The sequence below is a fragment of the Crocodylus porosus genome, unplaced genomic scaffold, assembly GCF_001723895.1.
Source record: "Crocodylus porosus isolate Cpor-Errol unplaced genomic scaffold, CroPor_comp1, whole genome shotgun sequence".
Classification (NCBI taxonomy): Eukaryota; Metazoa; Chordata; order Crocodylia; family Crocodylidae; genus Crocodylus; species Crocodylus porosus.
The window spans coordinates 120,190,683-120,216,881 of record NW_017728886.1 but is presented as its reverse complement, the minus strand read 5'-3'; the positions used below and the strand labels follow the sequence as shown (position 1 = coordinate 120,216,881).

The 26,199-nt window shown below is 43.4% G+C and overlaps 1 protein-coding gene across 4 annotated transcripts in view; it reads left to right on the top strand.

The window, feature by feature from the left end:
• UPP1 (uridine phosphorylase 1) overlaps window positions 1-25,879 on the top strand; it is a 33,798-nt gene extending 7,919 nt beyond the window's left edge. The window contains exons 1-8 of one of the 4 annotated variants that reach the window (XM_019541137.1): window positions 6,635-6,757; window positions 9,791-9,858; window positions 14,778-14,895; window positions 16,015-16,173; window positions 17,198-17,312; window positions 20,098-20,307; window positions 21,406-21,552; window positions 25,398-25,879. In XM_019541137.1, the coding sequence (XP_019396682.1) occupies window positions 9,806-9,858; window positions 14,778-14,895; window positions 16,015-16,173; window positions 17,198-17,312; window positions 20,098-20,307; window positions 21,406-21,552; window positions 25,398-25,537 (942 nt within the window). In that variant the 5' untranslated portion in view covers window positions 6,635-6,757; window positions 9,791-9,805 and the 3' untranslated portion in view covers window positions 25,538-25,879. Of the gene's footprint in view, window positions 1-6,634; window positions 6,758-9,445; window positions 9,481-9,500; window positions 9,521-9,790; window positions 9,859-14,777; window positions 14,896-16,014; window positions 16,174-17,197; window positions 17,313-20,097; window positions 20,308-21,405; window positions 21,553-25,397 lie in introns of those variants that run through there. The other 3 variants (XM_019541141.1, XM_019541147.1, XM_019541154.1) reach the window with 3 other exon arrangements.
• The last annotated feature ends 320 nt before the right edge of the window (window positions 25,880-26,199 follow it).

Sequence of the window (26,199 nt, the reverse complement as noted above, 5' to 3'; positions counted from 1 at the left end):
TGTTCACATCATTAATGAAGATGTTGAACAATCTGGGTCCTAGGACAGAGCCTTGGGGGACCCCACTGGTCACAGGACACCATAATGAGTGACTGCCATCAATTACAACCCTCTGGGTCCGACCACACAGCCAATTTCCCAGCCAGCGGATCATGGTGGACCCAAGGCCACAGTTGGCTAGTTTCGCCAAGAGGTGATCATGGGATACCAGATTGAAGGTTTTTTTGAAGTCAAGATATATGACATCAATCTCATCTCCCTTGTCCAGGTGATAGGTCAGAGGGGAAGGGAGGATTCTCTTCTGTTTTCAGGACTTTTTTGAAGTCCCCAGAGGCCTGAAAGGGGGTGCAGCCATGCCACTGCACTCCCTCTGGATCTGCCCCTTCTTCCTTCTCACACAGCCATCTCTAAGTTCTCCCAAGTAATTAAAAATGTGTCTCTGATGCATAAGCCTTACCCTTTTTGTGGTTTGTGCCCCAGTATAGTTTTGCTTAAAAAGGAGAGTGCAATAAATAGGGCAGGGGAAAGGAAGTCGGGATGAATGAATTCACTTGGCTGTCAATCATTCTATAACCTCTCTGCCATAGTTAACTCACTTAAATGTGAAAACCAGGGGCAAACTTCTTCAGAATACGCTTCATTTGAATAGAAAGCTTATCTCATGCTTTCTTAGTCCCAACTGCATAATCTGCCTGTGGCAGTTCTTAAATACCTAATATTAATATTTCATGTAAAGTACATTCAGCTACTTATACTATGATTTAGCAAGTGGAAACAAAGAGGACAGCAGGTTGAGGGGATGTCTGCACACGCAGTACCATGCAGCACCTCAGCTAGCTAAATAAGCTAGTTTTGGTAATGAGAGCATTAATGGCCACTTTAGCACAGTATTCTATCTGGCTAATATAGGTTTCTATGCTAATGAGGCTACGTTGCTCGCAACAGCAATGCTAACTCATTTCTAGCTAGTTTGGATATCTCTATACAATACAGCTATGTTGCATAAACAGATTCCAAATACCACCAGAATTACAATATTAATTAGCTTTGGTATTTAACATGCAGGCATTTCGCAGCATTCCATGTTCGTAAAGCACTTTATGTAGATTTGATCTTTTTGGGTGCCTACACATGAGCGCAGAAGCTGCTCCAATGCACAAGAGCACATGTTAGAGCAGACTTAATTAGTCTGCTGGAGTGTGGTAACTGCCCTGCCAAGCACATGTAAAAGTGTCATTTCTGATGTTGGAAAACAGGGCTAGAGCAGAAGCACACATTTCAGTCTGTCCTATGGAGATCTAATCCAAATATTATAATTAAATGAATCAGAAAATCCAGGATGAATTTAAATTCACCTTGCAAATTTAGTTGGCTACACTTAGTCTTAGTTTGCGCTAAGCAAATGTGATCACTTCAGTAAAGCGACTAGTTTCAAACTTCTCAGTATACAACAGTTCCATCTGAAAGCTTTGAAATCTGCTGCGTACTAAACACTTTTGAATATCTGACTGCTTTATTTAGGTACCCAAACTGAAGCTGGGTTCTTTTAAAAATCCAGCTGTTCCTGTCTAAGCTACTGAAATGGTTATATGGTATTGTGTTCCATGCATCACCTAGACAAATTGGAGGATTGGACCAAAAGAAATCTCATGAGGCTCAACAAGGGCAGCAGCTCTGCAGAAAAGGACCTGAGGGTTACAGTGGACAATAAGCTGAATATGAGCCATCAGTGTGTTCAGTTTTGGGCCCTCCACTACAGAAAGGATGTGGACAAATTGGAGAGCGTCCAGCAGAGGGCAACAAGAATGCTGAGGTGGTTGGGGTACACAACGAGGAAAGACTGAGGGAACTAGATTTATTTATTCTATAGAAGAGGGGAATTAATAGCAGCCTTCAACTACCTGAAGAGGGGTTTGAAGATGATGGAGCTAAACTGTTCTCAATGGTGGCAGACGATAGAACAAGGAGCAAGAGTTTCAAGTTGCAGCAAGGGAAGTTTAGGTTAGATATTAGGAAGAATTTTCTCGCTAGAAGGATAGTAAAATACTGGAACAGGTTTACCAGAAAGGTGGTGGAAGCTCCATCCTTGGAGGTTTTCAAAACCTGGCTAGACAAAGCTTTGGCTGGGATGATCTAGTTGGGGAGTGTCGTGCTTTGTGCAGGGGGGTGGACTAGATGACCTCCTGAGGTCCCTTCCAACCCTAACTTCCTATGATTCTAATTCACCTGCAAAGAAATTATTGTTCAGTTGTACCCAGTCCTCCAGAACACTCTTCTTCTCTCTCACCTGTTCCTCTGATTTCCCTTGGGAAAAGGTAGAGGGGGGCCATTACAGAATTTAAATTTCATTTCAATTTGGTTTGATTTTTTTTTCCTGCTATCACTATCTAGTGTTCAGCTGGACTTTAAATTCTGAAGGCTGCAAGTGGGAGAGGAAAGGGAAAAATCTTGGTCACTCCTTTTCAGCATCCACTCATTGCCACTGTGACACAAGATACTAGGCAAGATGGACCCATAGTGTGATCCATTAAATGGCACTTAAGCTTTTAACTAGAATTAAAAAGTATAAAAATGTATCTAAAGACCAAATATTCAGACATTTTTTCTTGCCTGGTCAATATATACAAGCAAAGTAAATAAAATTGGGCTACGCCTTCCCTGGGTACCTAAAATGCCTGCTGACTGCAGTAGTAGTTTTGAGTATATAAGGCAGGGATAGACTACTTTTTTCCAGATGAGGATTGGAATGACCCATCCCAGGTCAGAGGAGAGTGGGCACCAAGACTCTGCTGCCACCACTGCCTATCTCCCCTGTTGCATGGGGAAAGTGCTGAGCTGGTGTTCATCCCTACAGCAGCATGGAGGGGAGTACCTGCAGAAGGTGGCCCCTGACACTGAATGCTGCTGAAGCATCGTGTCCAGAAGCTGGATTAATTTTTATTATCTAATTTGGGCCTATACATTTCTATATCTATCTTGTATGTGATTTCTTTCTTGGACAGTAATACTGTAACAAATACACCTAACCACTCTGTGTCCTAAATTTGCCATTCTAAATTAAACCACATGGCCAAGGTGAGTTGATAAAGGTCAGTAACTGTACAAGTATGCTGAATTGCCAGCACAATGGATTAGAAGAGTATTGATATCTGGGGAAGTTTTACTATCACGTATATACAGAGAATCCCAGGGTTTTCAAAAATGAAAACAAGGGTGAAATTAACCCTTTTCTTCAACAGTCTTAAAACTGGCAGGGGGGGAATTGTAATTTATTTTTTCAAGAATCTCTGATTTGTGTTAACATATTGATCCAAGGAACATGTCAGCCATAATTAAACTGAGCAATTCACAGTCCTACCCACACTACAGTCTCTGTATTGCATGGTTTCTAGAAGTAGCTGAATAAGTGACTTGCAGATCAGAGTTTCCCTTACATCTTTAAAACCTTGTCTGTTTTTTTCCCCCCTTGCAAATGATCATTAAAAGCACATTTGGTATTTCATACACTTATTGATGTCCTCCTCTGGAATTATTAAAATACAAAATGGAATAAAAAGCCAAAGGCAATAATTCCAAGTCCTAAACAAGAGCAAGCTTCAATATTTAACTAAAAAAAGCTTCAAAACCCACTTTAATTTTTTATAGTATTTTCTAATGGAGATTGAAACAAAAGTTACCACAGTAACCACTTATTAGATTCTGAGAAATGCATTATTCATTGTGCTTTTTGATCAGAGTATCCATGGAAACTAGGTTATTCTTTATTTGTGAACTAAATATTTTATATGGTTACTCTGAATAAGTAGTCACAGTGGCTTATTTGGTGGATGCCAGGAAGGAGTATTAATGATATTTTACTCCATTATGTATTGATATAGAAAAAAGCAACTTCTGTGGAATTGACAGACAGTTTATATGTGCCTTACCAGATTTCTATTTGTCCAGCACTGCCTCTTTTGTTTTAGATTTCAATTATTGTCCAGGAATATATCACCTGGAGGGCATAATGGTACCATATACACTTCTGCTTGACCTGTTTGAAAATGAGTTAATAGGTCAGGTCACAATTTTCCTGAAATGTGATGAGCAATACACTTCAGATTCTCTCATACACCATTCATGCTTGAAACAAATTTTCTATACAGGCTCCCTCTGATCTCTTTTGTTACTACGCAAAATCCTATATTTGTGTGTGACACAAAGATTTCTGTTACCATATTCCATGGTTCTTTATGTCACGATGAACCCGGCGGAGCTGGCAAGCCAAGCTTGGGGTCGCGGTCATGGTGGGTTGGCCGAGTGGTGGCTATTGGCACGGACAGGTGGGATTAGCAGCTGCGGAGTCTGAGAGGCGGAACCGGAGAGGGTTGAAATGCAAAGATTTATTTTGACTTATGCTTTTCGGCGTAGGCAGAGAAGTCTTCAGTTACAGTTGCAAACGTACGAACAACAACACAACAAAGGGGTCTGTTGGCCCACGAGGAGTAGTCCGAAGACCTAGTCCCAGGGCTGGTCAACAGCGCATTAACGGGTAATACAACGATAAAACGAACTGTAACGCGCAGATGATGAATCGCGTGACACCAGTCCAAGGTGGTGGACAATCGGGTGGTCGAAGAGAAAGCTGAGGTCGGAAGCCAGGAGATGATGCAGCTGAGACGTCAGGTCAGAAGGGTAAGCCGAGTCGTAGTCAGTGGAGGAGGCCGAGGTCGGTGATCTGGAACCGGGTTATAACAGAGTCCAAAGGGTGATCCGAAATCGTAGCTGTTAGTCAGTACCGAGAGTAATCAGAAGCCAGGCGAGTGTAATATATCGAGTGATACGAAAGAACCAGCGACAAGAGCGAAGGAGGAGATCTGTAGGCCCTAAAGCCTGACTGAGAGACAGTCGCTGCAACAGCAGCCTCTGCTCTCAGGTAGCGCGATCTCCCCTCCCCCCCCAGGGGTTATATGAATTTGGTAGCCAATCAGAACCCTCTCCGCAGAGAAATTTCTAGTCAGATTACCTCATGTCAGGTTCTGACTGAGCATGCTCTCAGCCAGAAGCTGACACAATCTGAGCATGGGTCTGTGGGGAAAGTAGGTCAACAATATTGACAGGTCCGCAGGTCACCCAGGGGGCAAGGACTGGGTGAGCCTTGGAACTTTCCACTCACAGAATCAAACCCCGCATGTCAGTCCAGCTCTTCTGTGCCGGCAGCAGATACTCAAAATTTTCTCTGACACTTTACATTGTAGTAAGCTGAGCTTCAGAATGATTTCCTTGTGAACGGCAACAGAACGTGCCTGTCTTTACTAGGCACTCGGTAGAAGGCAAAGAAAGATGAGCAGTAGGTTAGCTCCTTGCTTCCATGCTGCTTAGTGATTCTGTTAGTAGCTGATCAGTTGTGCTAACCTGGGCTTTGGCTGTTACTCCTGCTGGGCCAGCCAAGCTGAATTAAAAGATTTGCCATGCCAAAACTTTTGAGTATGTTTGATACTCTAGTCAACTCAGGTTAGCTTCACAGTGGGTGCATCTACATGAGACACTAACTGCGCAGTAGCCTAATAACGCAATGCAGTAGTGTGTCACAGCATAAACAGTGCTAATACACTACTGCCCAATATTAAGCTACTGCACAGCAGTGTCACTAAAATGGTGAGCACCAGTGCTACAGCACAGTTAGTGGGCATGTGTTTAGTACTTGATTAGACAAGTACAAAATTGAATATGCAGTCAGTATTGTACATTAATAAATGTGTAGGCATGCCCAGTTAAAACAAGCCCTTGGTTAATCTGTTCTATTTTTGCACTTTGTGTCTTGTTCCAAGCAAGAAATTGTGACCTGAGGCAAAGGCCTTTCAAGGATTTGAGCATGACATTGGCTTTCCTTCCTTGAGTGGTGAAGCAGCCCATTAAACGTTTGTTCTGCAAAGGGCTAGAGACTAAGTGTATGGTTCATGTGTCACGTAGCATGTAAGAATAAAAATGACCATCAGTGAGCTGTTGGAAGGAAGCCGTTTGGCAATAGTCTACTTCCCCTCCAGAACTCTGGGGGTCATCTGAGGAAACTAAACCATAGATCTTCACATGCAAGAGGCTCCTGGTTTCCAAACACCTCAGTCCTAACCTTGGATATCTGTAAAAGACTATTAGTGGTAACTGCTTTGCTTGGTGGCTGAAAGGATCTTATGCATCATAAGGAAGCTGAGTAAGAAGGAAGGAAAAAGCAGAGATAGCCAGCAACAACTGGAATGTTTCCCCCTCACACATTTTCCTGCCAAACCAAACAGCTCCTGAAAGGGGCAAAATCCGCAGTAGTGTGCAGGGCAAAACCCATGCTAATATGCTACGTTACCGCACAATTGTATTAGGTTACTGCACAGTTAGCGTCACTAAAAAGCTGACTAGTGTTACTGTGCACTAGCACTAGAAACCTAATGCACCGAACTATGGCACATTACCAAAGGTGCAGACCAGAGCGTCCCAAACTTTTCCTCAGCATGACACTATGGCCTTAGCCCACAGCCGCTAATGTGGTGGGGCTGCCGGCAGGCAGTGCCCGGGCCGGGCCGACCCGGCCCGGCAGGTGCCGGGGGGTAGCGCCAGGCGCCGCGCTCATGCGCGCTGGGCGGCGGCGGCGATGCTGTGGCAGTGACCCGCTGCGTGCGCACCTGCCGGCCCCGCCCGGCTTCCCGCGGGGCTGCGGCTGCCACTGTCGCCCGGGCCGCGAAGGAGGTGCCGCTGCCCAGCTGAGCTCCGTGCGCCCGTGCTGCAGGTAGGTGGCGGCGGGGAGGGAGGTTATCCCGCCCATCGCGGCCCGCTGCAGCTGCCCGGCTGGGACCAGACCCCCGGGCTGGGCGGGATGCACGTGGGGCTCGTGCTGCTGCGGCTCGCTGCCCCCTGAGCCCCCTCCCCGTGCCGTGGGTCTCTGCCAGCGCTGCTCCGCCGGCCTGTCCTCGGCCCCGGGCTGTCCGGGCACCCAGGCCTGTGCCCGCGCCGCCTCTCCGGGCGGCTGCAAAGTTTTGCCCGGGGAGCTTATGGCTGCTTGCCCCTGCCACCCTCTCTACCCCTTTCTGCTACATTTCAGGGTGTTTTTAAAGCCTTTCCAGAGGAGTTGGGTGTTGGCACCCCCAAGACTGGGGACTTTGCCTGGGCTGTGCCAATGCTCCTGCAAAGCCAGAGGTTCCTGGCTACAGCATCTTGTCCCTCCACTCGGATTTAGGGTCCGGAAGGAATTTTACCTCATGGACAGATTGGTATGGACAGTGGCGGGGGGGAGGAGGAGGTTGCCTTTGTCTGTGGTCAGGGCTATAACCCCGTCCCTGAGATCTCTTGAGCGTATATTGTCAATATTTCATAGGCGCGGGATGTTGGTTCCCTGCTTTACTGGTGGCAGGTTAGGGTAGGGGTAGGCAACGTTTTTTGGTCAGAGTGCTGAAAAAACCACAATGTCTACCTTGGAAGGTGCCGGAGTGCCAACATGCTGGAGCCCAGAGCAGCTGTTGTAGCCTCCCAGCTGCAGCCAGCCCACAGAGCCCAGTTTGCTTGCAGCAGGGCTTGCAACCTCCCAGCCACCTGCTGGGAGCAGCCTGGGCTCTGTGGCTAGCAGCAGCTGCTTAGAGCTTGGGCATGCCAAGCAAAATGGCCTCGCACGCTGTGCTCGGGACGCGTGCCTGGGGTTGCTGACCCCTGGGTTAAGGTGTTAGGTCTGTGTCAGGGTTGACAGTAGTCTTCTGTAGAGTTTGGATTATGGTTGTATGGGATGGTTTGGATAGAGATGATTCTGCCTTTGGACTAGATGACCTCTGGAGGCCCCTTCCAGCTCTGCTTCTCTATGAATCTGACTGGTTAACTGAGAGGCAAGAATTTCTTAGGGTGATCTCCCTTATTGGACTAAATATGTCGTAGAGACAATGTTAGATAAGCTTTTGAATGCAAGTAGTTCAAAAGCTGATTTAATGATTTAACATTATCTCAACTACATACCTAGTCCAATAAAAGATATCACCCTAATAAACCCTTGCCTCTGATTCATTATCTGAGAGGCAAGGTTGTCTTAGGGCAATATCTTTTATTAGACTAAATATGTAGTTGAGATAATGTTAGACCAGCTTTCGAATGAAAGATATTCAAATGTAAGACGTTCAAAAGCTGGTCTAACATTACCTCAACTACATATTTAGTCCAGTAAAAGATATTGGCCTAAGAAACCCTTCTGTCTCAAATAATGAATCATAGAGGCAAGGGTTTCTTAGGACAATCTTTTACTGGAAAAATATGTAGTTGAGATAATGTTAGACAAGTTTTCGAATGCTAGACGTTCAAAAGCCGATCTAACTATCTCAACTACATGTTTAATTTAATAACAGATCATCCTAAGAAATCCTTGCCTCATAATTTCTGGCATATCACTCTTCTACTTCATTATCTGAGGGCTGTCTTAAATTCATACAGGAAGTTGGTTTATTGTCTTGGTTTGTTCTGGTGATCAGAATTTCAGTTAGCTTCTTTTTAGTTACTGCATTCTGGTTTTGTGTGTTTGTATTATGCTATGCATCCAGGCTGTCATGCACCTTTGCTGATATAAGGTTTGGTCCCTTTAGTACAGGGGACCAAAGGGCCAGAATGAAAAAGGCATGACATGATTAATTTAATTTAATCATTTATTCTCTTATGCACTCATCAAACTGTGAAAAACTCCTCCCTCTGTCATTGTGGCTTTTGGTATGTAATAAAAACTTAACTATTAATCAAATACATTCCCATTGTAGGAGTTAGGAATTTCCCAATATAGGAAATAGTACGATTTCAGGGTTCTCATGTACTTGAAACAAGAATTGGCTGTTTAAAATATACTTATCCACATAGCAAAGTATGTGTTTTTCGCCTTTATCAGGTATTTGGACTACTGCTTGAGTATAAATAACTACATAGTATTTTCTATCACTAATAACAATTTTTTTACTTTTATATTTACTGCAATTTTTATTTAATACTAATAACATTTAATATTTATGCTTTATTTAAACCTGAGTTGCCCTAAATAAAGGAAAGAAATTTTCTGGTAAGTATCAGTGCATTTCCAGTACACAGAATGCAGTAAAAAAGGGAGTGTACATTGTACACTCCCTTTTGTTTATGTGCAGCAGTTCAAGCTTGTTTCTTCAGGTCTCTTCTGCTTCCTTCTCAGAATTGACTGCTTTGGTAATGCTGTTGCAAAATTTCACTCTTCCCTTGAATTCCTTTCTTAAGCATGGGTATCTTTTTAAGGAAAGCTATTACTAACTCAACAGGATGTATGTGTCATAAGTTTTTAGGGAGGGAAGGGAAATTGAACAATAACGCAAAACTTCCTTTACAGGTATTGTTAATATGCTAACTTTTGTGGTTTGTCTTATTCATTATGCAGAATATATGTAAATCAGAATTGACAACACTGATAGCTGCTTCTCTGCATTTTCTATGTTGTATTACAGTGCTGATTCATGGGCAGCAATTGTAAATCTGTCCACATTAATTTATGACAAATTTTTTAAATGTCTATTTAAAAAAAATAATCAGATGGATAAATGTCTGTGTGGTTGAACTATTTTGTAGGAGCTGGGTTCTTTAATATCTTTACGATAAATGTTTTTATTTGACTTTTTGCTGTTAACCTTAATACCTGTATAGTCTAGATGCCTTATCTATGTTACAATTAATGAAATTTAAATTAAAAAATGGGATGGCTGCTTTTGCAGAATCAGGGTCTTATTCTGTAATGGAACATACAAAACTAAAATTGCTTTATATTGTTTTCTTTCTCAAGGTATAACTATACAGAATGGCTCCTGGACTGTCGGATGAAAAAAAGGCTGAGGATGAACAGTCTTCCAAGTAAGGACCAAAAACAAATTCATTATCTAGTTTGAGTTTACTTAACTACTCTGAAAGCTCTAACACATTCATTACACACTTTTCTTTTTTTAAAGGTAAATGCCTACAGGCTAAATGTAGACTTTCAGCAGGTCTATGCTTAACATATTTGATGAAGTAATTATGTTGGTTATTGTCAATGCTACTTTTGTTGGGTTTTTTTGTTTTTGTTTTTTTTACATTTCTTTACTAGCAAAAGAGTAAATGTAGGTGTAGTTATACTGACGTTTCAAGGAATTGAAATAAGATTTACAAACAGTCTTTGCTTTATAAGGAGCATCAGCTAATTATCTTGAGTGATATTCCATGCCAGTGAATCTTTTCTGGTGTAGGCTAATCAGTGGGTGAAATTTTGGCTTCAGTGGATTCAAGAGGATCTTTACAACTGACTTAAATAGAGCCAGTTGTAACCACTTCTTTTTTTGAAGAGGGGATTTTGAACAAATATTTCAGTTTTACTGCAAATTAATCTCAGCGTAAGAAAACAAAACTTAAGCCAAGGATGAATGATTGGTGTTCAAATACTTCTGTTTTCTCTATCTAGCACCTGAAATACACTAAGCATTGTATATAGATGCAAGAGGATAAGTTCTGTAGTTTAATATTCACTTGCAGTGTATTACAGTCTATTTACTTGTGTCTTAGCTTAATTCGTGTAACTGAAAAAAGAGCTGGTATCTTATAGAAGTGAATGGTTTTCTGCTTGTGCAAGAAAAATGTAAAATGCTTCTAAATCAAATCCTACTTGAATTTTATAACTTCTTATATGTATCCCCAGAGCCAAATATTTGGTCTGTGTTATTGGTCTGTTACAGAAAGTCAGGGAGCCCCGGATCATCTAGCAGGAATAATTTTGAGCTGTGTGAAGAATTAGAATCAGACTGAGAGTGCTGATTTTCCATAGCCACGCTCTGCACGGTTCTCTGGCCTTTGGAAAGATCAAACCACTCATCATTTCATTAGGATGTGACTGGGTTTTCCCATTGCTCTTGTCTGCAAGTTCCTTAGTCGATGTCTTGGAACTACTCCCTCTTTGCAATAACTGCCCTGATGGGATGAATTCTAGGAAACTGATTCTCTCATTCTTTGCCTTTTCTTCCCTTTCTGTTCTTTTTCACATTCTTTATTTTCTTTCAGTGCATCTGATTTTCTCTTCTTACGCATTGCCTCTCTCTTCTTTCCAGTTACCTTTCCTCTTGCTACCTCTGTTGTTACTGAATGATTATAAACTTTTTTCCTAGTAGGATTTATTTTCAGTAAGCATCTGAAGCCAGCCTAGTATAATTTCAGAGAATATTGGTCCTTTCCCTCTCTCCCACATCTGATAGTCTGACTCCAGTGCCAGACATTTATGGGGTGGTGTAGGCCATTAACCCTGCCCCTCTGCCCCCAAAGAGCGTAAGAGGGAGGGGTGTTTTGATGGCTGCGTTTGTATATTAACATTGCTGCAGATTGTACATTCCCCACACAGTGAAAAGGTGCAGTCTCCCAACCCTCTCCCATCATGGATCACTGCTCAGTTTCCTCTGCTCTAATATTTAATTATGATAGGCAAGTCTGTTATTAAGCTTGCCTGACATTCTGTACTATAAGACCCTGTTTTTCAGTTGCTTATAGCTGCCAAGGTGAAACACTTTGCTCTGAAATTTTCCTTGCCAGGTGTTTACTTCAGGCTATATTTTTCTGGAAAATTTTATCCAAAAGAGTTCAGAGATTTACAAAAAACAAAGCTAGGATAAACTATATTTTAAGAAAAGACTTTTAAAAAGTCTGGCATTGTTGTCAGAGATCGGCCTTTTGCTGGTCCCTTGTCTAAATCTGTCCGTGTCTTAAACCTTTGCTGTTTACAAAGATTGCAGTTTGTGTGTGCTCAGTAGAGATTTTGCCACTAAGTTCTGTAAAGATTCTGTTCTCACGGAGGTTGCTCCATACCCTCGCTGCTGGTAGTGCTGGCCAGTCTGTATGTGCCCTTTCCCCAGACAGTTGGGCAACTGAACTGCAAGTAGGAATTCCTTGCTTCCTCTTCTTTTGCAACTGGAGCTCAGGCAGTGAAGAGGAAGAAATCATCTGAGCTAAAAGTAGAGCAGAACAAAGAAGAGGGGAGTGTAAGGAGTAGATTGGGGTAAAGGTTGTGGTAAGGCTGGGATGAGTGGGGAAAGAAAAACTGGAACTAAGAATTGTGGAGGAAACTTGGAGACTATAGAGATAATGGTTTGATTGGTTGAGCAAGGAGCTGCCAGGCAGGGGGACCAGTTCATCTGAAGAGATGAGGTGGAAGACAGTGAGTGGCTAGTGACATGGGTAGATCCAGAATTTTGAAACAGCAGGGTGCAGATGGTATGGTGGATTACTACGTATAACACGGGACATATTTTTCTGTAGCTAAAAAGAAACTAGAAGCTTTACTGATATGTTAGGGGCCTAGGGTTATACTAGTCAGTTTATGATAGAAGCAAAAACAAATATATCTATGTTGGAATGTGCATTAATTTGCTCTACCATACATCATTTATAGAAAAAAACAACAAACTAGTCAAAAGTAATCAAAATATGTTATTTTGTTAGTCCTGTAGCCATTACAATGAAATGTATGTCTCTCTTTCAGATTCTTGAAGCACAATTTAATCTTGAACATTTTGACTGTGCTTGACAATGCTTCACTGAAAGTTATTTCCACATCTTAGTTAATGTTTTTAGCTAGTTACAGAACAGTCTTCAGGGGTGTGAAATTTGGAACTACAATTATCAGGAACAGCTCAAGACAACAATATTTTAGAAGAAAGGGGAGCTTTATTAGTGCAACATCAAGACCATTTAAAAAAAGAGGGGGCCATTATCACCTGTGGAAGGAAGAGTTTGGGAAGAGTAAGGTAGATTTGCCATAAAGTCAGTTAACTTCCTCCCTGCTACTTGAATAGAAATGTTGCTTCCACTTTCAGGCAGTTGGTTTTAAACTGTGGGTGAACCAGGAGTCAAAGGGGAAAGGGGTGCAACTGCAACCCTATATCTACCCTTCGCTGGAGGTGTATGAGATCTGGCCAATAGAAGTATAGAGACACTGGAGGTGTACAACACCTGGCCACCTTGACCACTCACCAGGTTGCAGTCATGGGACTCAACTGCTGAATCCTAGGGTGTTTTAAGCCTCTGGAGTCTGGTGACCGTTCGGGCACTGCTTTTCAATTTGAGATCTCTAAATACAGTCCCCAACATCCAGGCTTTGCTTTTCAGACTCCATGAAGCCCTCCCCTAGAGTCTTCACAAAGGAGTGAACTTTCAGTTTAGCATGCAAGTCTTCAGGATATGTGACAGGACCAAGGAATCCCATGCAAATCCAGAGAGGTTTTGTTCAGGTTTTCTAAATATATTGGCTCTATTTTTGAGACAAAGTCCAAAAGTTACAGTTCATTTAGAAAATGGCAAACCTCCTAAAGGCAGTGCCCTGTATAATCTAGCTCTGACTTTCCTTGAGAGTCTTGCATGGGGCAGGCATATCTTAGGAAGATAGGATTCGTCCTGCCTTATTATGCTTCTGCACGCAGGAGTGCTTCTTTAGGTTTTTTGAATGACTGAGATGTTCTTTGGACTGAGGTCAGGTGCCCAAGAGTGGTCTAGGATTCTTCTACTGGTAGGCTTTTGTACTGGGGAGTGTCCCAGCCTATCTCATCTTCCTCAGCCTCAGTTTGTGCCTAGTAAAAATGCATCCCCTGCTACAAAAGCATGTTCTAGTACTTTCCCTCCTACCCAGAGCTTCTTGTGTTTCTCTCCCCTTGTCTTGCCCAGAGTAGTATGCCCCATCCTTCATGTCTTCCTCCCAGTAGAGCAACTCCTCTCCTTTTTTAATGTGCATTCCGCTTTTAAGGACAGTCTCTGATCAGCTCCAACAGGTGATAATAGGTCAGCACTACATCACTTTTCTGTCCATTTCTGTGTCTCAAACCAGTTCTCTAGGGTTGGAGATAGCATATTGCACAGGATGTTTGCAATTGAATGGCAGAGCATTCAGCAGCTATTCCAACAGCCCTTGGGCTTGTAGGCCAAGTAGAAATAAGAAGGCAGCAGGAAAGTGAAGGCCTACCCTACCTGCAAAATGAAGCTTGCAGTCATGATTGTGGGTAGAATCCGTTAGCTGTTTCGAGATTGTCTGAGTTATTAAGAAGGGACGCTGATATCAGATGAGGGGCAGAGGAAGGGTAGTGTGGGACTGGAATCAGGAGAGAGGAAAAATGGGGGTTTAGGGGCTGTGAGACAGAGCTTATAAGGATTTGGGCTATGGGAAGAAAACTAGTATTTATTTGGGTGAGAGGACTGAGAAGAGGGAGTTGTATATGGGACTGGGTAGGCAAGAAGGCTAAGAAAGTGGAGGAAGTATAGAACTGGCTTGACAGGGACAGAATACATGAGGAGAATGGGGCTGAGAAAGGTGCAGCAGCCACAGAAGACAAGACTAGGATAGGGCTGAAGGGCACAAGATTTGGGAGAAACAAAAATGTCCCCAAGAACCAAGCTTCCCACAGAGCCCAGGATGGAACCCATGGTTCTTGCCCACATGGTTCTGTCATAGCACGTATCTGTGAAAAACAAGCAAAACGCAACTCAAGCAGTGTTGTTCCCCTAGAAGATGACAACTTATTAGTGCTTCACAACCCTGAGGAGCATTGTCTTGTCTAACAAGTGATACTAGGCCCTGTGGGAAAAATAATACATGATTAAAGACCCAGTGAATGCAGTCATGCAACAGAATGGAATAAAAATAGCACAAACAGCTTTAATTTTGATTATACCCCAACATCTAGTGCTTGTCTTTGCATACCTGGGGAACTTTTAAAGTAGGATATTGTGTGTAACTTATATTTTCCACTGTTCTGCTGTCATGACAGAAAGAATCTCATTCATCTCTGCAACCCTCACCTTCAGCAAATGAAAGAAGATGTCCTGTACCATTTTGCTCTTGGGACTGGTACCCAGGATTTTCCTGCCATGTTTGGAGATGTGAAGGTAAGATACTTGATTTAATTTTAAAAGCTGAAACATTTAATCAGAAAGGAAAAAATTAAACTACGCCTGAGATTAAATTAAATACAGCAGTTTAAATCGGTCTGGGAAAGGCCTGGAGAGAAGATATGGCCTTCCCAGTGGGAACAGTGTTTTCATCTTCAGATGGTTTTATGGCTTAGCAAAGCTGACTGCTTTTTTCTGTATTGGTCCAAATAGTGACTCCTCTCTCATTTCCTCTGAAGTCAATAACAAACTTCCACCTGTTTTTGAGTGAATGCAGGACCAAGGCTGAAGTCCCAGAGATGTATCAGGATCGGGACTGAGTGTGTTTTCAGCCTTTGGAGCATCTTCTGCATGTTGATGACATGAGCATGTCAGTCTGGTTTTGTAGCAGCTGTGGCAGTTCTTTCTCCTAAGTCAAAATGCGGGGAATTGTTCCCTTCATTCCAAACCAAGAACAAGACCTGAAATACCACCTTGAACCCACAGAGAGAGAGAGAGCCTCAACAGCAAACTCTGCTATGAGACTTCACATCGTCTTTTAGGACACAGCATTGCTGGCAGTTGCTCTGTGCCCTGGAAATGGGTTCTGTGGGGATTAGGGGACAGAAATAAATCGCATTTAAGTTTGAGTTTGGCAGTGCTTTGTTTCCCTGTTAGGAAAGGGCACTCTCAGCCTCTGGTTCTTTCTTGGGTAGCCTCTCAGTCTGCCAGGATAGATATAAAGCCTTCCCTATTGACCTAGTCACAGCATTTCTCTTTGGTGCTTTTTTACATCTCCTACTTCACAGTAAAAATCCCTCTCTGGCTTGGAGAGGGAACTTCATTTTAAATGTCTGTAAACAAGCTGCCCTAGTTCTGCAGCTTTTTAGTACACAAGTGCTGCAAGTAGCAAACAAGGCAATGATGAACAACTTCTTTGAAACTATTTTAAACCTGGCCTTTAGACATTTCTCATAATAGCTTCCTATAAAAATTGTAACAATGGAAAAAGCACAGTTAGGAACAGTTTTGATTTAACTTGAGCTTTTTCATCCTTACATGTATCTTTGCTGCTGCTTTGATGTTATACTGCATCATGTATGTTAGCTGTGTTTTGTTGAATGCTGTCCACACTAGTTTGTATGTGTTGGAGGAAGCCCTTCACGGATGAAAGCTTTTATCACCTACATAGCTGAAGAGCTTGGACTCAGGACCCCTGGCTATGACCATCCTAACATCTGTGCAGGGACTGACCGGTATGCCATGTACAAAGCAGGACCTGTCTTATCAGTTAGTGTAAGTATCAAACATTATGAGTGATGGTGGGAGAATGATATTTTCATTCTTCTTAAAAGAAGGCAGGCTTGGTTTTGGAAGAATAGAAGTGTTCCAATATGCAGTGTAACCCTTTTAATTGAAGTCATTTTTGTGGTATTGGGCATGAATGCATGTAGCCTCTGAAAGATCTACAGCCACATTCCTAGGTCTGTTTCAGAGGTGCAAAATCTCTGGCTCCATCTGGCTCAGTAAGGCCTTAGAGAAATCTTGCTTCCCTTTCCCTGTTACCCAAGGAAAATGGCTAGGTGATACTCAGCCCCCAGAGTCTCAGACATTCCAGAGAGAAAGGAGATGCAGCAGGGATGTCCCAATGATATAGTGACCCCTGGCTTCTGCAGTGTCCCCCTGCTGGACTTGAAATGGGAGAACAGATCTCTGTGGAGCAGTGGACAGATGTCTGTATCTCACCCAGGATAGATCCAGAGTTGGATATTGAAGAGTGCAAAGACAGTCTGTGTCACTTAATCATTGCGTGAAACCACACTATTTACCTGCCATGTCAGCCCCTGGTCTTATGAGTCTTCTGCTGTCTTCCCTTCCAACTATGACTTAAACTTAGTGTGTTACAAATTGAGGGAGATTCTGGCTTGCTGAACTTAGTGCTTTATACCACAAGCTCTGCCTTTTGTGAAGTTGTAGGACAGCTATAGTTGCCATCTTTCCAGATTGTTAGAAATTTGTGTAAGCATTATTCTTGAACTATATAGAAGCTTTGTGTAGGCATGTAACTGTGAAGAATTAGGGCAGGGATTTGGCATTTCAAAATGAACCTATCTGGACCTGATGTAGTGTCCACGGCCATTGGGAGGTTACTTCATCTTTCCTGCAGTAGGCTTCCAGTCAGACCTGTAGGTTTGGTTTGTATGAAAACACTTTTGAATTAATTCTTCAAAAAATAACAGGAAAGCAATATGCTCCAACTTCTTATTTTTCCACACCTGTTTATACGAACTCTCACCATAAATTTCTGCTTTTGTTTCAGCATGGTATGGGTATTCCCTCTATAGCAATCATGTTACATGAGCTGATCAAACTGTTGCATCATGCCAAGTGTTCCAATGTAACAGTTATTCGCATTGGCACTTCTGGTGGAATAGGTAATTTTCCTCTGGATTTCTTTCTTTTTAAATGAAAATATTCTGTACTTTAAGGTTTGTAGATATAATAATACCTCATTAAAATGTTTAACATTTATTTAGCTTTTAAAAGAGCTTTACAAATGAATTAATGCTCATCTTGGGAAAGTAAATATTATAGTCCGCACAGTATAGATAAAACTAGTGCTAAGAGTGACTTGCAAAGGATAAGAAATTGCACCCTTTTTTTTCCTTGTATATGATTGTGGCAGTGCACTTGTAGTGCCTGCCATGTTAAGGGCTGAGTCAGGCAGCCAGCAGGAGCCTGGTTGTGGTGGCCATTTTACAATACAGGCCAGCTATATAAACACAGCAGTTCACTGCTGGCAACCAGGCAGAGACATTGCTTGGCTGAACTGCTCCCTCCCTCTGTCTTGCCATTGAAATACCAGGACTCCTTACCTCCCTGGTGAAAGGTGGGTCAGGATGCCTCAATAACCACTAGCCCCCACAACACTATGGGTATAAGGGGGCCAGGGATGGGTGTGGCTACCTGAGCCCCCACAGGGGAATGTGACCCCAGAGGCCCCAGGGATGGGATAGATGTGTAGCCCCAGAGAGGTGGCGGTAGTGAGGGCCCTGATAAGGATTGAGTAGGGCTGTGGGATAGCCTGAAGAGCAGCACATGGGCCAACCCCCTAAGGAACAAGTGTTGGATATGAGAAGCCTGGTGAGGGGCTGGGTGGAGTTAGCTCTCCGTGTGGTGGATTGGCTGGCCATAACCCAGGTGAGGGTTGTGGGAGGGGCCCAACAGACTGCATGTCACCACCTGAGGTGTGATCCAGATAAAGCCCCAAGGCCTACAGAGCAAGAGAGAGGGAGGGAGCAGGGCAGAACAAGTTTTCCATGCAAGAGAGAGACCCTATGAGAGGGGGTGGAGTGCAAGAGGCCCTAGTGAGAGGAGGGTAGTATGAATGTGCGTATGAAGAGGACTGATGAAGGACTAAGTTGGCTTAGGTTTAGGCTGGGAGCATAGTGTCATCTTGGATGCCATCTGTGAGGCATGGGCCACTGGGTAGGGGAGGTTCAGAATGGTGGATAGTGCCCCTGGAATTAGGGTATGTAATGGGAAGTCTCCCACATTTTCCACCAGTTATGGGAACAGCAAAGTCATGGCAGGCGAGACTGGGTGAACTGCCCCATACAGACAGGTAACCGGGCCAACTCGAGACTCAGCCCCAAGCTTGTCCCTGTCACGATGTATAAAGATATGAAGTTTTTCTTTTTCTCTTGTTTTTTTTCCCATTCTGCTTTTTCATTAACTGTTCTGTTTTTGTCTAGCCCACAGTTACTCTGAGTGGCTGGAAGTCTAGGAAAAGGGTCACAGAACAGTCGTAGAATCATAGGAAAATGAGGCTATAAAAAGCCTGGGAAGTCCTGGGTTTGGCAGGAAGTCAGAGCTGAGCAACTTGGAGGGATTCTGAATTATAATTTGTTTCTGTTCATCCCTGTTTAATTCCAATAACTAGTTGAGTTTTAGATCAGGGCAGACAGACACTTAATAATGGAGTATCCCGAGAAGTTATCCAGCCAAGTGTGGTAGTGCTATAATTAACATTCTTCTTTGTTCCAATACTAAGGAAAGAAGAAATGCAAGCTTTTTTTTTTTCTTTTAGTGCATTATAATTAAGGGCTGAAGAACACAAATCCAAAACTAGAATAATTTTTAAGATTTGTACTCACAATTCAGATGCAATTTTCCATGGGGCTCTGCCTCCCCTACACCCCATCCACTCGCCAACCGGATGGGTGTCAACGGTGTGGTTTGATAATGCTTGATCGAACCTTGCTTGCCTAGGGGGAACCCGTGTCAGCGTGGGTCTTATTGGGACCTGTCAGGCTGCCCCGACGGGTAACCTTTCCGCTACAGAGACTGGCAAGCTGGACTCGAATCATCTGGCACCTGCTGTACCACCTCTGAGTACGGCGCTTCTGGTTTTGCTCCTATTCTTGTTTGTAAGAAAAAATAGACACTGGGGAGGAGAGGGGTATGAAGTTGCCTCCTTCCTTCCAGCCTGCTGCAGGGGGCTCAATTTTTTCCCCTGCTCTGCCTGCCGGCGTCAAGCTGGCTGTACTGCTCCTGCCTGCTCCAGGAGCCTCAGCATGTCTGGCACGCTCCACGCCAGTGTGTTCCCTCGCTCTTTCCACCCCTCGGGTTCCGGTGGGGCTTTTAAATCTTCCCGCAGCAGCCGTTCTGGCTGCCGCGATTGGCTTGGCTTTTTCCCACCCAGGGAACAGCTGATTAAACAGCTGGTGTAAAGCTGGTTCATGCGGCCATGGCCGTGGTTCCTGCTCCAGCTCTGGTGGGGAAACTTGTTTGGGGCCTGTGGGGACTGCCCTTTCCCTTTCAGGAGAGCTGTGGGGGCAACTCGCTGCCACAGGGAGATAGGACATGAGTGACTTTTCTTCTTGCTTACCAGTCTGAAATTGTCTTTGGTAGGTCAGATAATCAGGCTATTAGATTTTACTACATGGCACTTTTGCCTTTTTATCATTCTCTTTTTTAAATTGGTGATATGTTGCATCTTGCATGCTGACAAATTTTTAAAAGTACTTGTAATAATAACATGAATTCACTCATGTAGATTCCATACTTTTCCCATTGAATTCTGTAGGAGTAGGATTGAGCCCTAAAAATCTTGTTTATATCAGAGAAGGAGGTTGAACTGCTAATTACCTTATGTATATTATGTTAATACATATATTTTACAGTAAAAAAAAGTTTTTTGTTTTTTTTTTAATGTAGGTCTGGATCCAGGCTCAGTGGTCATAACCAGGCAGGCTGTAGATGCCACCTTCAAGCCTCAGTTTGAACAGCTTATACTAGGAAAGAATGTAATTCGCAGTACAGACCTAGACGAGCAGCTAGCTAATGAACTGATGCAGTGCAGTAACGAGATAGCTCAGTTCAATGCAGTTATTGGAAATACTATGTGCACTTTGGATTTCTATGAAGGTAAGTCTCACCATAAACTAAGGAAAGAACATTAGTAAACAGCAACATATGAAAATCCAACTTTATTTTGGTATAAAGGCCCCAGTCCAACAAAGCACTTACATTCTCAACTTTTGAGATGAGCAAACCTGTTGACTCCAATGAAATGAATGACATTGCTTGGAGGAATATTTAGCCTGAAGGTCTACTAACAACATACAAGGCAAGTCCCAGGCAAAGCAGTGTTAGTTTGTGCCTTTCTTCAAGCACAGTTTGGAGGGATGGTGAAGTTATTGTTCATGTATTAGGGCTGAAAATCAGAGCAGCAGGTTTCCAGCTTGTGCCACAAAATGTATTACAGAAACTGAGTTTGGGTGTAAGCCCTTTCTTGTTTGTGAGTACAACTCCTGAAAACAGAAAGCTACAAGCTTGAGAACCAGGTTATATTTATCTTGGTTGCGTATAGCTTAGAATTGCTTGATAGAAGATATCTAATTTTACTGGTGTTGAAGCTCCAAGTGGCTGGTATAAGCCACTTCAGAAAACAGGCACCAGTATTACCTGGGTTTAAGAAATTCTTGATCCCTTATCTTAAAAAGTCTTGTATACAAAAGTGGCTTCAGTTGTTTCTCCTTTTAATATAATAAGGGAGTATCACAACAGCATTTATAAGTCTGGAGGGTTTTTTTTCTAGGGAACTGTTAAGCTCAAATGTACACAGTATCTCAAACCAGCTCAAAGTGAACATAACCTCAATTAAAATTCTTTCAATTAAAATTAATTAAAATCAATTAAAAGTCTATCACTTGGGAGATTGTCCTACATTTCCTTGTGTGTAGATGTGAGAATTTAGTTGATTTTTTTTCCCATTTCAAATTGTCTCCTAATTATGAATAAAAACGACTTCCACTAATATTAGTATCATATCTATTACTGTAAAGCTTGGGAGTTCCAGTCATGGACTGTGCTATCCACTGTCTTTCATGTGCAAAAGCTAAGCAACACAGAGATAAATTGAGATGGATGTATTAGAGTGTAACAGCCATGTGGCCCTTGCAGTCTGGAATTGTCCCTTGATTTCATCAATATGAAAAAAGTCTCTATGCATCTAATTGATAGGCCAAGCCCGTCTAGATGGTGCAATCTGCAGTTACACTGAAGAAGAGAAACTGCAGTATTTGAAGGAAGCATACGATGCTGGAGTTAGAAACATTGAGATGGAATCGTCAGTTTTTGCTGCTATGTGTAAGCTTAGTGGTATCAAAGGTAATTGATTACATGCCATTTTATTCAATTTTTTTTACAACAAAAATGACTAAACTAGTGAACTGAAAACAAACATTAAGTAAATTACAGTAGAAAATTATGATAACACTACCTCAGCAATTTATCGTTCATGTTAAATTCATTTTAGGATGCTTGCTAGAGCTATGCAATTACAGAATCATAGAAGTAGGGTCGGAAGGGACCTTGCAGATCTTCAAGTCTGACCCCCTGCCAGGGCAGGAGAAAAAACTGGGCTCAGATGACTCCAGCCCGGTAGGCATCAACCCTCTTCCTAAAGACCCCCAGGGCAGGAGCCAGCACCACTTCCCTTGGAAGTTGGTTCCAGATCCTAGCCACCCTGACTGTAAAGTAGTTCTTACAGATGTCTAATCTAAACCTACTCTCCAACATCTTATGGTCGTTATTCCTTGTTATGCCAGGGGGAGCTAGGGGAAACAAGGTCTCTTCCAAATCCTTCTGGTCCCCCCTAGTGAGTTTATAGGCTGTCACCAGGTCCCTCCTCAGCCTTCTCTTGTGAAGGCTGAACAGGTTCAGGTCTCTCATTGTAGGGTCTGCCTTGTTGTCCCTGGATCATGCGGGTGGCCCTCCTCTGGACCCTCTCAATGTTGTCCACATCCCTCCTGAAGTGTGGCGCACAGAACTGGACACAGTACTCCAGCTGTGGCCTGACCAGCGTCACATAGAGGGGGAGGATCACCTCCTTGGACCTGCTTGAGATGCAACTGTGACCTTGCATTGTCGGCCCATGTTCATCTTGGAGTCAATAATGACTCCAAGATCCCTTTCTGCCTCCATACTCTCAAGAAGGGAGTTTCCCATCTTATAAGCATGTTGCTGGTTACTGCTGCCCAAGTGCAGCACCCTGCACTTGTCAGTATTGAAACGCATCTTGTTTTTGTTAGGCCACCCCTGTAACTTATCCAGGTCTTGCTGCAGTCTTTCCCTCCCTACTGGCGTGCTCACCTCACCCTAAATTTTGGTATCATCAGCGAATTTAAACAGGTTGCTTTTCACTCCATTGTCCAAATCGCTGATAAAGAGATTGAACAGCGTGGGCCCAAGGACCGAGCCCTGGGGGACTCCACTGCCCACTTCCCCCCAGGTCGAATATGACCCATCCACCACTACCCTCTGAGTACGACCCTTCAGCCAATCTGCAATCCATCTGACTGTGTAGGCATCAGTGCCACAGTTGCCCAATTTTTTAATGAGGATGGGGTGGGAGACGTTGTCAAAGGCCTTGCTGAAGTCCAGAAAGAATACATCCACGGCGACACCTGCATCCATTGCTTTTGTGACCTGATCATAAAAGGCAAGCAGGTTGGTCTGACATGACCTGCCCCTAATGAAACTGTGCTGGTTGCCCTTGAGTATCACCCGTGAGGCCAGCCCATCACAGATGTGTGCCATGGTGATCTTCTCAAAGAGTTTCTCTAGGATTGAGGTAAGACTGACGGGCCTATAGTTGCCTGGGTTCTCTCTCCTCCCTTTTTTAAAGATGGGGACCACATTGGCTATCTTCCAATCATCTGGCACCTGGCCCGAGCACCATGAGTGCTTGTAAAGCTGTGCCAAGGGCCCTGCAATAATGTCTGCTAGCTCCCTCAACACCCTGGGGTGGAGAGCATCTGGACCCACTGATTTGAACACGTCCAGCCCCTCCAAAAGCTCTCTAACCTGAGGTCTGGAGGCGTTCCCCTTGAGTCCGTCTTGCATCACGGTGGGGAAGTCCCAGGCCCTGCACAAGAAAACGGAGGTGAAGAATTGGTTAAAGAGGTCTGCTTTCTCCTCTGGCGCAACCACCAGATTGGCCAGAGGATCTTGCAGGGGCTCCACATTTCCCGGTGCTTTCTTCATCCTCCCTATATATTTGAAAAAGGACTTTTTCTTATCTTTGATTTTGGATGCAAATGTATCTCTTTGGCAGTCAGGCATTCCCATACAACCTTGGTGAGCCATGGGGGCTTTTGGGCACTCCTGCCCCCCTTGCTTTTTGTTGGGAGGGTCACCCCTTGGGCCCTGAGTATTGTCTCCTTAAGGAACAACCACTCATCTTGGGCACTGAGCTCCCCTGCTCTCGAGAACCCCAGCGCCTCTCCCACTAATTTCAACTCATTGAAGTTGGCCCTCTTGAAGTCTAGGGCTACCACCTTGCTGCAGGCCCTTCACACCCTGCACTGGATGGTGAATTCCAGCAAGCGATGATCACTATCACCCAGGTGGTCAAGAACCTGGAGGCCCCTTACCAGGTCATCGCCTATGGCCAGGATCATTAACTCTGGTGGGACTGTGCACCTCCTGAATTAAGTGGAGGTCTTGTATCTCGACCAGGAACCTCCTGGAACGGTCCGATCTGGCTGAAGGTCTTTGCAAACACCTTCACAGCTTTCATCCAGTAATAGCCTACAAGTATATCAGGGGAGTACCTCAGGGCCTGGGGGAACAACTATTCACCAAGGCTCCCCAGGGGAAAACTACAAATAATGGGCACAAGCTGACCAAAGATCACTTCAGACTAGATGTAAGAAAAAACTTATTACAAGTTGAGTGCCAAGGGTGTGTCTAAATGGCATAAATAGCCACCTAATTGTAGTTTTGGGCACTCACACAATTTGGGATTGTATTTTGCCTTGTGGTGAACTAGAATTACCCTGCATGTATACTTGCTCGGAGAGCAAATGACCTAGGTTCTAGGCCTCCTCATGGGTTTTTGATTTCACATCATCTTCCCAGCACAATGCACTAGCCACAGGCTTCTCTCTAGACTTGCTCTTAAAGCTGACCCATTTCAACTTGCATTAACTACACATTGGATAAAATGGATGGGGAGCAGTAGAGAATGTTCTGCCCCACGGGGAGCAAAGGTCCAGTGTAGGATCTAGGATTTTCTCTATCCAAGGCAACATCCATCTCACTGAGGCACACCCTGTGGCTTGTACCCTTCCTCCAAATGTCACATATCTCCCTCTCTCGGCTGGCTGTCCAGAGGCCTAGCTTCAAGAGAAGGTTTGAAGTGGGGTCTGAGTCATGTTTAAACTTGGCTTGGCAGTTAGAGTACTTCCCTGTAAAGCAGGAGTTAGACATTCAAACAGCTTCTGGCTGGGTGGGGAACTAGATATTAGGTTTCCGCCTCCCATGTGCTGTAAACACTAGACTATTGGGCTAAATGGTAGGAGAGACTTTGCCCCACCTCCTTCTTGTGGTTTTTGCTCAACTAAAATTCAGTACTTACCTGGCCTTGTGTAGGAACCCAGCCAATCATGAGTTCTTGCATACGTGCTGAGGCACAGTGCAGCACTGCCAAACAATCTCATTAGGCACATACTTGCATGCCCAGAGCTAAACCTCAAAACTGTGAGCAAAAACTGTAGGTACAGGGCTGCATACATGCCATTTAGATGTGGAAAGGGGAAAAGGATTTAGCCGTTTAGCCAGGCAGGCTTCAAATGCCTACTGAAAAAGAAATCCTCTTTGGAAAAAGTTTATAATAATTCAGCAGCAACACTTTTTCAGAATGGGCCTCTGACTTATTAATATCCTGGTAGCTTTCAAAAGCAGTTAGTAAAGCACGTGTGTGTGTGTGTGTGTGTATGTACATATACATGTATGTATATATATAAAGCATGCTGGTCTAGTTATTTTAATGGGCGAGTTTGATTGTGAACTGATTGTACCCTCTGCTGGGTCATTGTTTCCCTGCCTATTTACTCTCCCTCTGTTTTGATGCCTTGGTTTGTTGTAGGAATAGAAGATGCCTTTATGTTTTTTCACTGTGAAATTAGTAACCTATCATTTCTAACTAATGCCATCTTTATCATCTCTAGCTGCTGTGGTGTGCGTCACACTGCTGAATCGATTTGAAGGGGATCAGATCAACACCCCTCATGATGTACTTGTGGAGTATCAGCAGAGACCACAGAAATTAGTGGGACACTTTATTAAGAAGTACCTTGGGAAGGTGTGAAGTACCTGCACCTCTGTTTGTTATAAGCAGAAGGCCAGTCTTTCTCCATAAAAGTCTCTCTTGCTTCCAATAGCTTATATGCTACCAAATAGTATTCAGATGAATACTTTCTTTGCAGTATGCTTCAGTAAGAGAATAGGCTGAGTTATTTTAAATGAAGTTTTAGCTTATATATATTATAGGAGGCATAGGATATTTTTCACCTCTGTACTTTAAAATAGGCTAATTCTGTACAACAGGTCCTATGTTATATAAAAATAAGATTTTAATTTATTTATGCTGTAAGAAAAGATAAAGCATACTTCTTTAAAAGGACTTGCAAAGCCAAAAATTAAAATACATTTAAAAAAAATTGCTACATTCCTCGTTGTATCAAAATGTCATGCCAGCTCTTAAAATTGCCTTTTGTAACTTCACTTCGTACAACTAAACTTGGGTAACCATGTCGTCAAGAAGTCCTTAGTGTTTCGTCTGTGACAAGTCGGACACATCATTCTCATATTTTAATTATGGTTTGAGAAGCGAAAAAGCATGGACTGAATTGCCAGAGCTTTAAGGACCTGATTCTAAGCTGTTGTGAGAGCCCTCAGCTCTCAGGCAGTGATTTCGCAAAGCACTTAATTAAGTCCATGCCCTTCCAGCAAAGTACTTAAGCACATGGA